The sequence below is a fragment of the Scophthalmus maximus genome, chromosome 15, assembly GCF_022379125.1.
Source record: "Scophthalmus maximus strain ysfricsl-2021 chromosome 15, ASM2237912v1, whole genome shotgun sequence".
NCBI lineage: Eukaryota > Metazoa > Chordata > Actinopteri > Pleuronectiformes > Scophthalmidae > Scophthalmus > Scophthalmus maximus.
The window spans coordinates 1,670,214-1,686,136 of NC_061529.1; the positions used below are offsets into that span (position 1 = coordinate 1,670,214).

The window sequence follows — 15,923 nt, forward strand, 5'->3', positions numbered from 1 at the left end:
GTGTGACAATTCAAACGCCGACCACATGATGTTACTGGGTTTTTTTCAGGTCTCCAGAGCAGAGCAGCTCAGAGGAGGCGGAGCAGCTGCGCTCCTTCCAGAGAAGCTTGGAGCAGAACAGAGCGGTTCTCGGGGAGTTGCTCGTGACCTTCACCAGGTTGTTGCCCAACCTCAGCCAGTGTGAGCGAGCGACCGCACAGGCCGAGCAGAAGAACCTTCAAGGGAAGTGGAGAGGCCTGGAGAGAGCTGTGGAGAGGACCCTTCATCACACACAGGTCCACGCTCAGGAGACCGGCAGCCTTCAGTCGGAGATATCAAGTCTCCAGGAACACTTGGAAACCATCGACAGAGACCTCGAGGCCGAGTCTCCTCCGGTTGCGCAGTGGAACTGCAAGAAGGCTCAGCAGCTGATGGAAGCGAACGCTGAGGTGAAAGCTGCCCGGCAGAAATGCCGCTATTTGCAGGAGCTTTCAGAGGCGCTAACGCTGAGCTTGCGATGGGAGAAGGAGACAAAAGAAATACAACGGGGGCTCCAGAAGATCCGAGACAAACTCAGCCACACGGAGGAACTGGTGTCCACTCAAACCCGGAACAGCAGCAGCCCCATCATGGAGAAAATAATTGTGGTGATGATGGACGGCCTCGTCTGGGCGAAGCAGACGGAGAGTGACATCGAGGGCAGGAGGAAGAGGGTGGCCCTCCTCCCCGAGGAGGTTCACCGACAGCTCAGAGATCTGAAGAAGCTGCAGTCGGAGGTGATGGGCAAACAGGGCCAACTGGAGTCTCTGGTGGAGGAGGTGACGGAGCTTCTCCCACAGCTGGACCAGGGCGAGGAGGTGCCCATGATCCGCGCTTCTCTTCTGTCCCTCGAACGGCTCTCCAAGTCCACCACCGACAAGCTTGCCAAGGCCGTGAGGGAGATCGAGTCCGGGCTGCAGACCAGAGAGAAGATGTCCGAGCAGATTGCCGATCTGGATTCCTGGGTCGTGGCTCATCTGCACAGAGAGGCCACCAGGAGTGAAGACGGCGAGTTGAGGAGCCAAACTGAACTGGACCGCAGGGTTCGTCAGATGCAGGAGACGCTGGCCGAGGCCGACAAACAGGCCGCCGTGTGCGAGGCTCTTCTAATGAAGAGCAAAGACATTTCCTCCGAACTCAGCGTCTCGGAGAACTGTCGTCTCTTTGAAAAGCTCTCCGACCTGCAGGACGACATCAAAGCCATCAGGACCTGCGAGCAGGCCTCCAAGAAGGAGCTGGACGGACTCATCCAATCTCGAGATTCAAACAAGAAAAACCTGGTGACCATTGAACAAAGCCTGAGGCAGATGTCGGTGTATCTGAACAGACACCGGTTCCCCATCACCAGAGAGTCCCTGCGGCCGTTAGAGGCGTTCAAATGCACCATTTTAGAGCACAAGTCCCAGGTCGACCTCCTGCAGCCCGGCATCCCCCAGGAGAAGACCCGGGAGCTGTACTCCATCATCTCTGAAATCCACAGCCAAATGATGAAGCTGGAAACAAAGGCCAGAGATCACGAACGGTACCTGAGCACGAGGCAGCGGGTGGAGGAGCTCAGCGAGGACGTTCAGAAGCAGGTCCGACGGACCAAAGGAGACGGCGAGGAGCTGGAGGACACGTACAAGATCTGTCAGAGCCTCACGGTCCAGTTCCCTCTGATCAAGTGGTTGTGTGGCGAGGCTCGCGCCGAACTCCAGAATATCTCCGCCGACCTCTACCCGTCTCAGCTGACCACAGAGCAGCATCGGCTCAAACAGACCGAGGAGAGCCTCGACACCGGGCTGATCACGCTCCTCAACAACCTCAGCGTCATCGAGTGGAAACTACTGAAGGAACGGGACCTGGAGTCAGTGAGGAAAGACACTCTGGCCTTTGTTCTGAAGAGCCAGCAGGAGCTCCAGAAACCCACCGCGCTGCAGCCGAAAGAAACGGCGATCAACAGAGAGTACCAGAGAATCTTGTCCTTGAAAAAGACGGTGGAGTCGAGAACGAGAGCGCTGGAGATTCTGGAGCAGAAGAAGGGAAGTCGTAAAGGAGGCAAATCCCAAGATCTGGTGGTCTTGAAGAAAACGGTCCTCAGTGAATGTGACTCGAAAATGGCAAGTCACATTATTTGTTCTCCTTTATTTCTTATAATGTACCAAGGCTTTTTTACAGGTTTGACGATAAAGTTTTAATGTTGCGAAAATGAAGAGAAGCATTTGAAGGTTTTATTATTCCGTGTCTGACAACTTACAATATCTTACATTATTCTAACCACCATGATAAAGTGAATCTCTTCAGGTTGAAACAAATTCATTGAATTATTTTCAAATAATGAATAAATGTCCAGGTCAATTAAAATCTATATTTATTCCATTCTAGGAAAGCGTCCTCCAGGCCCGGGAGTCTCTGAGAAGCTACACGTGCGCCGTGAAGCGAGCGGCCCAGTTCCTGCGGGACATCGAGGTCTGCCTGCTGCCGCCGCACGGCTCCGCCGGGCCCTGCTGCGAGCGGCTGGACGCGACCCAGAAGGCCCTGGACGCCCTGCAGCAGAAGTTCCAGACCCACGTGGAGCAACTGCAGGGCCAGCAGTTCGCGCTGCACCCTCACCTGTCCCCCCAGAAGACGGAGCAACTACAGGAGAGCATCCTGAGCCAGCTGCTGGTGAGGATGTCCACGCTGCAGGCGAAGGGCCACGTCCAACTGGAGGCTCTCAGCAGGTAAAAGTCTGGTTCCTCAACTCGCACGTGCAAATGAGACACGAGAATTAATCTGCACATCCTGCTGCTAATTTGATTTGGTTCTAAAAATGCAATGTAGGAGCACAGATCACCCGCACATGTTGATTTTTATTGGTAAACCTTTTGCAGAGATCCAAAATCTGATTTCTGTGTGACAGTGTTAAACACACATTTATTAATTATTTCCTAGACAAGTTTACAAACTTTATATATATGTCTATAAATAAACATCACCAAACTTAGTGATAAAACATATATCACCTGGTAGAGACTGCAAGATTTGCCTCAGACCTAATAATATTAATAAACTAAATTAAAGTAGCGCCTTTCAAAACACAAAAATGAAAATCTCACACTATGGCAGAAATATAAGAGTAAAAATGTTTCAGATGAGAAAATAGTAAAAGGAAAATAAGATAAAAATGTTCTAAAATCATGAAAATAGTCAGCATACTATTTCTACAGTAAAAGGTTAAAAAAGATTTTAAAGGTCAGAAAAGACCCGGTGACCAGGTTCAGACGACACAAGCAGCTTCTGTGTGTTGGGATGTTTTGTGTTCATCATTCTTCGTCCTAACGTATTTCTGCCTTCCAGGTGTTCGGAACATCACAGAACTCACATCAGGTGTCAGGAGGAAATCGTGCAGAGTGTGAAGAGTTCAGAGAGCAGCTTATCGCAGTTCATCTCTCACAAACCCACATGTCTCACTGACTGCACCGACCAGGAGGCCAAGCTCACAGTACGTTAACAGACCCCCTGTTTTTGGAATTCAATCTTATGGGAAAGTTTGACATCTGACGAGTGACTTTCTGGTGCAGGCCCTGTCCGCGGAGGCCGAGTCCCTGCCGAGGCGTTTGGAGGAGCTGGCGGAGGAGTGGTGCCCCGAGCTGAGCTGCAGCTGCGGCCGGGAGGCCACGGTCGCCACCGCCTTGAGACGTGTGTCCAGACTCCGGCGCTGCACTCGGGAGCTGGCGACTCGCAGCCGACAGAGGGTCGCGGAGTGGAGCGACATAACCGACAGTGTGAGTAGATGCAGATACAAACGTGGATTCATAAATTCACGACAAGAACTGTGCCATATTTTTCAAATGTGTTGGTTCGCTCCTCTCAGGTGGAGAAGGCGTCCTCTGTCCTTGGGCAGGTGGAGGCGGAGCTTCCTGCCGTTTCCCAGGCGAAGGCCACGACTGAGGAGCTCCACGACCTGCTGCAGCCCTGGGAGCAGTACCAGGACCGGCTGGACTGCGAGCATCGCTCCCTGTCGGCGCTGGAGCTGCGCGCCGCGCGGATGCTGGGCGTCCCCGCCCACCTCGAGCAGGCCCCGCCCACTCCCCTCTGCCAGCAGCTGCAGGCCATGCAGGCCCGATACGGCAGGTGAGAAGCTTTAAGTTTCACTTTTCTCATTTCAAGCTCTCACTGACGTGGATTTAAAATAAGAATCCGTACAAATTTTTGACTTTCGTTGCCGGATGTGCGTGTTTTCTGTGTGTTTCCACAGTGTGAAGCAGAGGAGCAGGGAGGGACTGGAGGCGGCCCGGACGGAGCTGGAGGAGAGGGAGAAGGTCGGGAAGGAGCTGCAGGGCGTGCGGGTTTGGCTGCAGGCTGCAGACCATCTTCTGTCGGAGATGGAGCAGAGCAGCAGCACTCAGGAGCTACAGGTGCGACACGCTTCTTCAACTAAAACTAAACTAAAGGACGCAGATCTCAACACTAATTGGCTTTCGCAAGTTCAAATATTTAAACTTGAGCAAGTTTACGGAAAATTTTCATTTTATGCCCATTGCAAAGTTAAATAGAAATTAAAATTAGTGGCAAAGAAACAACCTGTTATTGTGAAGCAGTTGAAAAAATACCTTCTTTATATTAACTTATATTTCATTAAGATAGATTATTTTAAACACTGTGCTCAGATCAGTTCCTCCCTCCTGGTCAGTGAGTTGTAAATGACGAATCTCTGAAGAAAACGGGACAGTTTTCATCAACGCCTTTGTTCTCAGAAAAAAATTGAATAACTTATGAATTTATTATTCCGCAACGCTCCTCTGGTCTGCAGATGTAAATACTTAATGTAGACACGGAGTGAGGCGGTTGAAAGTACAAGTGTTTGGTGAATATGAAACATAACCGTCAGTTTTGGCCTCAGGCCCGGACGTTGTTCTATCAACCCACCGACCCAGAGAATCAGTTTGCCCTTTGTCCCAAAACCTGGGCAGAGGCCAACGTCTCCCCATCCACACACACACACACACACACACACACACACACACACACACACACACACACACACACACACACACTAAAAGACCTGAACACCCCCAAGGTCTCCCCCAACTCTCCCCCTCTTGTACCAGACACCTTTTGTTCACTGTTGTAAGTGGATCTTCCAGGTGGCCTTTGTAGCCCAGTCACTTCATGCGCACACACACACACACACACACACACACACACACACACACACACACACACAAAGCCCCTGAGTCTGAACCCAGTTCCCACCCTTAACCCCTTAAACCAAACGGTTCTCTGAACACAAATCATCAAAAAGTAAAAGAGAACATGAACACACTCACCCACGTCCCCGCCCTCACTCTCTCTCTCTCTCTCTCTCTTTCATGTAAAGTAGCCATCTCCTTGTAACGTCTCTTCTTTCCTTTCTTTGTATCTCTCTCTCTCTCTCTCACACACACACTCACACACACACACACAAACAAAAAGCCGTTTCCCGTAGCGATAACAAGATGCACCTCCCTCTTCAGCCGCGCGTCCAACTCCGGGTCGTCTGCTCCGTGTTGTCTCTCACAGTTTGACGTATATCACTTTTTTAAATCTAAGATGTTGTCGAGAAGGTAAAACGAGATATTTCTCTCAGCTTTGTGGAACTGAAGGACTTTGAAGAGGACCGTTCTGTTTGGGGGAAGAGAGCTGAGAGCTTACGAGCAGAAAGATGGAGATAAAATCAGCGTTGGCTTATTTCTTGCTCCAAATTAATTACAACAATTATTACATTCTTCCTGAAAATGTGTCACCAACTGTTTATTTTAAATTGATGAGGATGGATTTTTTTTTTATTTCAAATCTGATGTCAAAGAAAATCAATAAGTATCAGTTGTTTTTATTTTTTATTAATGCTGCCGAAAACCAGACATTTTATTTTAGATTCCGTTTCCCTCTGTGGTTTCAGGAGGTCCACGGCCCGCTGTATACCCAGAAGTCTTTGCTCCAGCGCATCACAGAGAGCCTGAAAAGGAAGTACGCCGACACGCACACGCCGGTCCCGGTCGAGATCGAAGGCCAACTGCAGGAAGTCAAGCAATCGCTGCAGCAAGTGGAAGTGAAGGTAGACGAGATTTTGATTCCGACGCAGTTGACAACAAAGCTGAAAGATTTGTCGGGAAAAAAAATTATAAAAGAACGGACTAATATGGAAACAACCTCCTTCTAGATCCTGGCTTAAGAAGTCAATGAAAAGACGTCTCTTCAACAGATTTGCTTCAAATTTCTTATGAAAAAACAAAAAAAGTCAGAATTTTTAAGTTTTTTTTTTTAGGAAAAATGATGTCATCCATCTGTTGGCAGAAAATGCTTAAGATAACTCGCCAAACCCACGTAGTGCCAAACCAATATTTTTTCTGTATTCGTCACTTGAGAATCTATTTCCGGCTCTAACGTGTGTCTGTGCCTGATTGGTCTGTCGAGGTGTCGGAGGCGGTGGAGAGGAGCGGTCCCGTCCACAGGTTGGGGGCCAAGCTGTCCGAGATCCAGGCCGGTCTGAGGTCAGTTCAGAAGAGACTGGACCAGAGGAGCCCTACGGTGATCGAGGCAAAGGTCATTCAGAAGGTCAGTCTGCTTCATTCAGTCTTTTTCTAAATCTCTTCTCCAATAGAAACTTCTAAGTCACAGAGACTGACTTTTTGTGTTTGGTCACAAAAGAACGATTTTAAAGCCAATATATTTCATGTGTTGTCTCCGTCTTCATGTCCGTGTCTGTGCTCAGCGGGTGTGGGACGAGCTGGACGTGTGGCACTCGTGTCTGGCGGCGCTGGAGGTGGAAATGCAGGAGCTGGACCAGCCTGAGGAGGCGCTGCCGCTCACCGAGAGGCTGATGGACGTGCAGCAGTTTCACTCCCAGCTCGCCAAGCAGGCCGAGCAGAGGACCACCCTCTTCAGCAAGGTCGGGGGAGAACTTCACGTCGCTGTTGTCGATTTTAGCGCAGCCAACGGAACTTTGTCCGTCGAACCGTTTACCTCTGGATGAAGGTTTTTAAAGGAGATGTTTTTTGTGTTCATGCTCAGACTCACACGTGGCTCCAGGAGCATCGGGAGATGATCAGCAGCTCCAAGAGCTGGATGTCCGAGGCTCAGTCGTGGCTCGCCGCCCCCTGCGTTTACACCACGGCAAAGTGTCTGAGCGGCCACGTTCACTCTCTGCAGGTCGGTGAACCGCTCGCCACACCATCCTCTCGACTTTATACAACTCTTCTTAACTACGATATTCAAACCCTTTGTCTCCGTCTTGTGTCGCAGACGGTGCTGAGCGACTCGGCGCAGATCCGCACCACACTGCAGGGCTTCAGGTCGGTGCTGCAGGAGATGTCGCAAGTCTGCGACGTCACCACCCTCCAGCAGCAGCTGGTCGACGCCGACCGCCAAGTGGCTGACGTTCAGGACAGCTTCACCGCCCCGCTGTCGCAGCTGGAGCACGCCGCAGCCGTGAGTCCTGGATTTTATCCTCCGTCCCTCCGCTGCCTCCATGTGACTCTTCTTTGTTTTGCTCCAACGTGTTGAGCGACGTGTTGCTTTGATTTCTCCCAGGAGGTGGAGGCCATCGAGAGCGAGGTCCGGAAGATGGAGAGCGACGTGGTGGAGATCAAGACGTTGCTTTCGTCTCCGGAGACGTTCCCCAGCCCCCGAGAGGAGAAACTCAAGGTGAGATGAGGGAAAAGGAAGCGTCGCTAATGGTCATGATTTTGATAGCAACATGAACTGAACGCTCTTCTCATGTTCACAGGTGGTCGAGCAGAAGATCCAGTCCTATAGGAGAACGGTGGCTGAGATCCAGAAGTGTAAACCAGGCCTCTGTCTTCCAGAGAACGCTGAAGAGACTCTGACCGTCTTCAGAGCCGTGGAGCAGCTGCAGACTCTGCTGCTGGATCTGGAGAAGGTCAGTCAGCCAGTCAACTAACCAGTCAGTCAGTCGGTTTTACTCTCCAGACTCGTCCTTCACTGAACCTTCTTGCTTTGCTCTCGTTGTAGAAGGTCCCAGCTCTGTTCATCCAGCAGCCTGCGACTCCGGTCCAAGTCAAAGCTCCGTCGGCCGAGCAGACGACCGCTCAGCTCCCGAAGTCGGCTGTGCTGGAGGCCGAGGTTCGTGTGGGTTCAGTGTCCGGACGGAGTTTTGTGCTTCGTTATCATCTGGCTAGTTTAAACCGTTTTCAGTTTTTGAAGGGAATCCTCTTTGTTCCTGTCTCTCAGAAGGAAGACGCCGACGAGGGCCAAATCAAAATAGTCCACGTGGAAGAGGACATCCTGAAGAGACTGGGCGCCACGCTGCAGACCGTGGAGCAGAGACCACAGTCGCCTGACGCCGCTCAGGTGAGGACATCTCCTGATGATACTCACTGTGCCACCAGATCATGTTAATGCTCCTTTACAGTAAATCAACGTCGCTAGATGATAGAACCTGTGTTTCAAATATATGCAATACTAACTGTGAACGTGAGAAGTTTATCCACAAAGACGTTACTAACATGCGTAAATTATTCCAAAAGTTGCTTTTTGTTTTCCCAGCATGCTTTGGACAAATTTTGTCTTTATCCGTTATTTGAGCATGTGTTTAGAACATGCTCTTTAAAAGTGCACTGGGACATTGAGCCTAATATTTAAAACATCATGTTAATCTCCTGAGCTTGATTCATCATGAACACGTTGAGTGAGACGCTTTGTTTGAAATTTAAATTCCAGAAGAGATTCCAGAGTTTCTACAGTTGCTTCTCGTGAATACTGGAGGTTTTGTAGCTAAATAAACTCAAACAATTTCTATTTGTTAAGAAATGTTTTGATCTGCGTTTAAAAAGCATATTATCAACTTTTTTCCTCCATGTCCTAAACTGTCACCAAATTTTATATAATTACTCTTTTTTTTATGGAGCCCTGAAGGGACATGAAGGGGAGGGGAAAAAAATATGTACTATTTTTCGAGATCTTGCAAAATCTGTGACATAACTCATTTTCAAAATAAAAGAATCACTTCAACTTTATAAACTTTTCCGCCACATTTTAATGGGAGGAAACGGAACGAGCCGATACTGCGCCTGTTACGCTGGTCGCCAACCGCCATCAAACACGAAGAAGAAGAAGCAGGAAACAGAAATATGAATCTACTGTACAACCAATCACATTGTGATCTCTTATCGTGTCGTGGCCCAACAACATGAACACAACCATAACTCTTGATGTGTTTGGTTTTGTTTCCGGTTTCAGTCATGTGCAGAACTCAACTGACCCGGAAGTGATGTGGTATCTCGAAAAGAATGTACATGAGATTTCACAAAAACTCCATTCCATTTCCCTTCCAGGGCTCTGTAACATATCCTGGCAATTAACAAACATACATAAACTCTCACAAATTATAAAGGTGTAAAAAACCGTTTGTGAGCCGCGGTCAGGGTCGGTTATCAGCTCAGTGTCCTCGATGCACTTCTGACCTACCCCCCTCCCCTCCCTGCCTCCTGCCCCGCCCCCCGTGTTTCCATGTCAGCAGCGCGAGCATCGTGTCGAGCCTCGAGCCGCAGAGAAAAAAGACAGTGAGCGGCAGAGAGTGGAAGCAGGAGGTGGAGGAGGTGTTTGGTGGTGGCTCTGGGAGACTTTCCTGGGCACTTCTCCAGAGGTAACCGAGGTCCAGAGCTGCAGTCCGGAAGAAACAGCCTTAATATTTCCTTCTCTGTCCTTTGGGTCTCCTCTTTTGTCTTTTCCTCCTCGGTGTTGCGTGCGTACCTAAGGTCAACCACTTGGATTTACCTCACTGGGTTTCTAGAACAAAATGATAGGAAAGTATTTGGAAGTTCATGTTGTAAATCCCAGGAATGTCAAAGTCTTCGATCTGGTTCGCTCTGCTCCTTCACCTTCCTCACTTCTACCGCCATTTCCCTCCTCATCACATCAGATCCTCTCCTGACCCCTCATATGATCCTTCGTATTTTATTTTTCCTCTTCCACCTCCCTGCGCCCCTGTTGAGATACTTCTCCCTCTAGAGGGCAGTGTGGAACAGGGTTTGTAACTCACGTGTGACGCCGCTAAAGATGAATGTTACCAACTGTGTTTTTCTCTTTCAGCCATTTCACGTTTTCATGTGTTGTTGTTTTGTTTTTTTTATTGAGCATTAGAATATTTGTCACTTTTTGTTGTCAGGAACCTGCGTCCGTCATCCCAGAAGAGTCTGAAGAAGCTGCTGCTGGACGAAGCTCCGGACCGACCGCAGAAGAGACACAGGTAACTGAAGTCTCAGCTCATTGCTGCCTCAAATCACTCTCAGTTTCTCTCAACAGGTCACGTCGGGTGATGTTCAGTATTTTCATATTGTCAACAAACCTGATAAAAAAAAGGCCAAAATCAATAATTGATCTGACAAACCACACCCATGTCTGAATAATAGTCCCGACACTAATTACTCCTGTTTGTTGGCTAAGAACTAAATTACCCAGATGTTTCATATTGTCTGTAAAATAAATATATATATATTTTTTTTTCATTCTTTATTTGAAGATTTTTACATTTCTAGTAGTAATACAAACGAGCCAGCAAGAACGGGAGGGAACGTTGGATGGCATTATGGGATTTGTTGAACCTCACCAGTCAAATCTTTAAAATTAATCTCAGTTAATAATAATGATAATACATTTTATTACAGTACAACATAAATAACACAAGAATAAAGGGATAGATGTATATTTGCATTTATTTTTCAAGAGTGAAAGCAAATTGTAACTTTCCATTCCATTTTACAATTTAATTATTGTTCTCAACTTCTGTATCTTTTAGAAAATCTTTTAATGAAGGATTTGAAAACTGCCAAAAACAGCCTCTGAGTTTATTTTTACAAAAGTTCAGATAACTGTAATAATAATATGTGTGTAACATTGTGTCACTTCTTTAACCGAGTGTACGAATAACTGTGTGTGCGTGCCGTTAACGGACTGACCGGACTGATCTTCTAACCCTCGTGTTTCTTCAGGATGTTGAGGGAACCACTGACCCCACGGGAGCAAGTTCCCCCGACGCTTTATCAGAGCCCCTGGGCACGGTCACGACCCAGTCGCTGCCCGAGAGCATGGTAAACACGTCCTCCTCCACCGTAAACGTTCCCAAGTCCAACCCGGGCTCCCAGCAGAGATGTGTCGTCTCCTAGATCTAGAAGCTAGACACTTTTCACTCCTTCCTCTCACTCCTTCCGCCAAGAACTGCTTCTAGATTCATGTGGGAAACCTCCAAACCCTCCTCCAAACTTGTAATTTACTTTCTGAAACCAACCCTGGAGCTTCCAGTCTCTTCTAGAACCTAGCGTAGAACTCACTTTGTGCTCTAGAACATTCCTTGTAGAGCCGAGCCTACCACACCAGTGTCTTCTGCAATCTGGATTGTACACTTTCGAAAACGTCTTCTAGAGTGGGCCTTAAAAATCCTTCTAGAACCCATTCTAGATGTGTTCATTCCTCTAGAATGGAGCTCCTACTGTTTCTTGACCCCATCTTGTAGAACTAGGTCTATAATTCCAACTACTACCTGATCTGGTGCTCTTTGCTTTTCTAGAGCCAAATCTAAAAGAAAAATCTACTTCTGATTAATGATCTACCGACTTTTTCAAGCTCCAGCCAATGAGCTCGCAGTCTCTTAAAGAAGCAGACCTAGATTTTGAGACTTCATGAGCAAAAACTCCTACCTCTTCCACATTATTGAAACTCACAAATCCCTTATATGGCAAAGTTGACACCCCAATCTAGAGCTACACTCCAATGATTGTTTTTATGTTCTACGAGCTGTGTAGTTTTTTCTAGAGCTAGAAACCTTATGATTTCCTCAAGTCAAATCTAGAACATTTAATTCTTATACAACCTGCTGTAGATCTATCAACCTTTTCTAAATCATTGACTTTTTGTAGAACCTTTTCTTTTGTGCACAACCAAACCGTCTAGAACTAAACCTAGAACACCAGTTTCTTCTAGAAAATATTTGATGCTTTTCAAGCTCAGATTCCACAACGCCTATAGAAACTTCTAGGCCTGGAACTCAGCTTTGACTTCATTCTTTTTCTGCAAGATCAGACCTTCTATCTTTAAGAAATTACCTTTGATTTTTTCATCATAGTCTAGAACTCAGAGAGTTCTTCTTCTAGAAATGTCTCATGTCGAACGCGTCAGTGCATTTACATGGCAGAGAACTCCAGATATTGGCCTCCACAGATTAAAGATTCTGGATGTTTTGTTTACATTGGAATGTGGGGATTGTTTTAAAACTAAACCAAGAGGAAACAGATAAATATTGGATCAGATCTAGTTTTCTGTGCCGAAGCTGTAACTTCTCTACGGCGACACGTGTGTTTCACATGAAGGATGAACGAGTTTTACACGTCGCTCGGAGTAAATCTGCCAAGTCGGTGACACGTGGTTCAACATGGCGCAGCAACACATTTATCTGCCACCGACGGAGAGAGAAGTGGTCGTCAGGGTGACGGTTTCCTCTCACCGATCATATTTAGCATGTGGATGTTTTTAATAAGCTTTTGCATGAAGCGTAATTCTCTCTCTGGGTTTTTATCACGGACAGAAACAAAGTGTACTTTGTGAACAGTGTTTTTATATAATGTGCATCATATATATCAGGGGGGATTTTTTTTTCTTTTTCTTTTACTCTCTGAGCTCATGACGCAGAATCTCTTATTAAAATAAACTCTTTGTTTTTGCTTCCACCTGCCATTTTGTTGTTTCCATGAGCTGAGCGTGATTAATAAAATGGTTGTTTACAGACATGATTGATGTTATTGGAGCAACTTTGATGAAATGCTCGGGAGAGTGTGGATGGAGAACAATCAGGATCAAATACGTTTTTGAACTCTCTGCTTTTATACTTAATAAGAAAACAAGAGGTGTTCAGATGATTGTCCGTGGCCATGACAATGCACTGGTTTTTGTCCGGTCACTGATTAACACGCTGCTGTCGCCAGGTGGAAACCTCAGACATCAGTTTGTACACAAACAGTCAGAAAATCGTTTTCCTGCTCTTCTGCAACTGGAGTTGATCCTTTCAGTTGTGCATCGGTATCAATCGAAAAAAGGTAAAGAACCTGGAACTGTTTCCACCTGAACGCAGCAGCACGCAGATGTCTTACATTATATCTGTCCCGTTGCTGTACTTCTACCACTCTCTGTCTCTCCATTCTGTCCACAAACACACAAGTACAAAATAAAAACCCACAACAGTGATCCACAATCCTCCGTCTCTCTTCTTCTGTGTCAGGGGCTCATGCAGGCTCATGTGTGGCGGGGGGACGGCCGCCGCCGCCGCCAACGCCCCGAGGGGCCGGAGACGCACACGGTAAACTCTCAGAGCAAACGCACGCCTGCACGTGAACCGCTCACGGCCGTCGGCGAAGATGTCGCGCGGTCAGGGGACACGCCTCAAAGTCTGCGTCCTGCAGCGGCCCCGGTACGATGAAAAGAAAAAAGAATTAAAGATGGAGACAGTGACTCACTGCTCCGGTTTCAGCATGATGCACAGACAAGAGCCCAGACTATGGAAGAGAATCTGTGTCACCAGACTTTCAAATTGAAAATACACTTTCTACTGCTACATTGTTTTGGCATTGAAATTATGGATCAGAATTTGTTTTTATTTCCGGCAGGTTATTCTTCCAGCCCCGGAATTCGGGTCGTTTGGATGAAACTTATGCCGTAGCTGGTTGTGAACGTCACTCTGACTGGGACGAGGCTGCGCTCGTGTCTTAGTAACATTATTGATACGAAAAATCTGAATTTGCGATTGCACAGAAGTGATCGCTTGTCCTCAGTATCCCGGATGTTGCGTTAGAATTTTTTGAACACTGATATTTTTTTTTTTTTTAAATTGAAAAACACGCGTGAAAATCAGTTATTAACATTTTGAAGTTTTGAATTCAGATGCCAACAATTCACATGCATAATTTCAATGCAAATAGAAAAATCCGTAGTCGGAAATTCAGTGGTTTCTAAATTTCAAAGTCTTGTGAGACCGGTCCTCCTGACAACCCTCTAACACGCTCACAGGAGTGGACGCAGAGGTCGAACCGCCCAATCAGAACCACCGCTCGGTCACGAAATAACCAGCGAGTCGTTACAGTTTGACGTTGATTTACTCCCACTCACGCTACGTTGGTTTCCCCTTGCATTTACCTTTTAGTGCATTTTCATTCCATCATACATTTTAGATTTTGTGCACATAACTCTGGATGCAGCAGGAGGAGGAACAACATTGGGTTCCTACAATGAATCATTACTCAACTTGAAATACTAATTTTGTTGCCTAAAATGAGTCATTCGTAATCTTAACTGCCTACGTTCTGCAGTGAAATTACTGAACTAATTCTCTTATTCAACGTCTACTAAAGTTATACTAAACTTTGAGTTTTAAACTTTGTGAAATGCCTCGTTTTATAACGGAGATGTGAGACGACAAGACGGAAATGTGTAAGCAAGCAAAAAAACAAACCAACTAGAGGACAGATTATCACAAAAACTTAAACGACCAAAAAATGATCAATTACATTTCGGTCTGAATCCAGACAGTTCTTATCATTTAAGTGAACATTCGCAGGAGATTGTAGGACATTTTCATAGATTTCCCAGGGAATAATTCATGGATCTTGATTAACAAAACAAAACAAAAAGAAAGACATCAGCCATATTTGTGAGTGACTGTAATTTGGTGCAGATCTTAATAAAACATTGACCGAGTCACTTTAATTTCACGAGTGAGAGTTTAGTCTTTCAGAGACACAAATGTTTGATTTAAAAAAACTAAAAACTTTTACTGGCCATACTAATTTTCAAAAACCTTTTATTAAAATGTATTCTTCCGTAACAAAGGGGAGGCTCCTTGGATTCTCCTGACGTTGAGCCTGATTGATTCCTGACGTGTCGCAGTTTGTTGACTCCTGGAGTTCACGTCCTCCCTGCGTCTACATGAACCGTGACTTTTAAACTGTTCAGTGCACAAAATAATTCATCCTTAGCAAAAGAAAGGAAGCAGAGGTCAGAAAGTCTGAAGAGGAAATTACAGATACAGTAGTGACGGAATAAGTTGAGTGACAGCTTCAGCCTGCAGCAACAGTTTGATGAGGAAGTAGGAGAGTGTTTGTGTTCGCTCTCTCTCGCTCTCTCTTAGCTCCGCCCCCTGCAGCCAGAGGCCTCTCTCGTTTCTCTTTCAGCCGTCCTGTGATAAAGAAAAGAAAGAGCCGCTGTCACTGGAGACCGGCCACCATCCAGGAAGTGGTTTGTGCCACAGGTGGGCGGAGCCGACGGGGACAGGGAGCTGAAGAGACGAGAGACTGAGAAAGAAAGAGAGAGGGAGAGAGAGAAGCAGACCAGAGGGGAATATTCCAGAATGCAGTGTGAGAAAGAAGAATTTAACATCAGATCAGTGTGAGAGCTACCACCTGTTCAGGACCCCCAGGGTCAGACCTCCCCCTGCTCCTGACTCCTCCCCCCTCGACCTGTGACCCTGGAGCAGGCCGGCTCAGACAGGTGCGTTGTTGTGTGTGTGTCCCAGGGGTCGGAGGAGCCGGGCCGGTGGTCGGAGGAGCCGGGCCGGGGGTCGGAGGAGCCGGGCCGGGGGTCGGAGGAGCCCAGCCGGGGGTCGGAGGAGCCCGGCGTCCTCCTCCATGTCTGCCTGCAGAGGGCCGGCCAGCTGGAGCTGTGGCTGCTGGAGGCCCAGAGGAGCCTGGTAGCCACCGGGTCGGAGGCCATGCAGGACAGCGTGGAGCGGCAGCTCCGCACCTGCCAGGTAAGAGTGAGACCACGCCCACCAGGGGTGTGGGGGGGCGAGGGGGGGGGCGAGCCAGACAGAGTCTCAGACATGGAGGTTACGACTGTTCTGCTGCGGCTCATCACAGTTTACTCATGTTCAAGTTTGTGACTCTGCTGGTTTCATCTGAATC

General features: G+C 47.4%; 1 protein-coding gene and 1 long non-coding RNA gene across 2 annotated transcripts in view; one reads left to right on the plus strand and one right to left on the minus strand.

Annotated features, from left to right (window-relative positions):
• The window catches only part of syne2b (spectrin repeat containing, nuclear envelope 2b), an 84,467-nt gene that overhangs the window by 32,548 nt on the left and 35,996 nt on the right, over positions 1-15,923 (plus strand). Inside the window, exons 40-59 of the mRNA XM_047337705.1 lie at positions 50-2,117; positions 2,383-2,720; positions 3,337-3,481; positions 3,561-3,764; positions 3,854-4,113; positions 4,238-4,397; positions 5,921-6,076; positions 6,436-6,576; positions 6,734-6,910; positions 7,033-7,170; positions 7,264-7,449; positions 7,552-7,665; positions 7,748-7,900; positions 7,993-8,103; positions 8,212-8,331; positions 9,497-9,625; positions 10,148-10,228; positions 10,971-11,069; positions 13,250-13,327; positions 15,536-15,769. Coding sequence (XP_047193661.1) covers positions 50-2,117; positions 2,383-2,720; positions 3,337-3,481; positions 3,561-3,764; positions 3,854-4,113; positions 4,238-4,397; positions 5,921-6,076; positions 6,436-6,576; positions 6,734-6,910; positions 7,033-7,170; positions 7,264-7,449; positions 7,552-7,665; positions 7,748-7,900; positions 7,993-8,103; positions 8,212-8,331; positions 9,497-9,625; positions 10,148-10,228; positions 10,971-11,069; positions 13,250-13,327; positions 15,536-15,769 — 5,092 coding nt within the window. The remainder of the gene's footprint in view (positions 1-49; positions 2,118-2,382; positions 2,721-3,336; positions 3,482-3,560; positions 3,765-3,853; positions 4,114-4,237; positions 4,398-5,920; positions 6,077-6,435; positions 6,577-6,733; positions 6,911-7,032; positions 7,171-7,263; positions 7,450-7,551; positions 7,666-7,747; positions 7,901-7,992; positions 8,104-8,211; positions 8,332-9,496; positions 9,626-10,147; positions 10,229-10,970; positions 11,070-13,249; positions 13,328-15,535; positions 15,770-15,923) is intronic.
• LOC124851028 lies at positions 12,638-15,556 on the minus strand. Its single transcript, XR_007032208.1, has 2 exons — positions 15,423-15,556; positions 12,638-15,314 (listed from the first exon to the last, which is right to left on the minus strand). It is a non-coding gene; the product is annotated as an uncharacterized LOC124851028 (long non-coding RNA).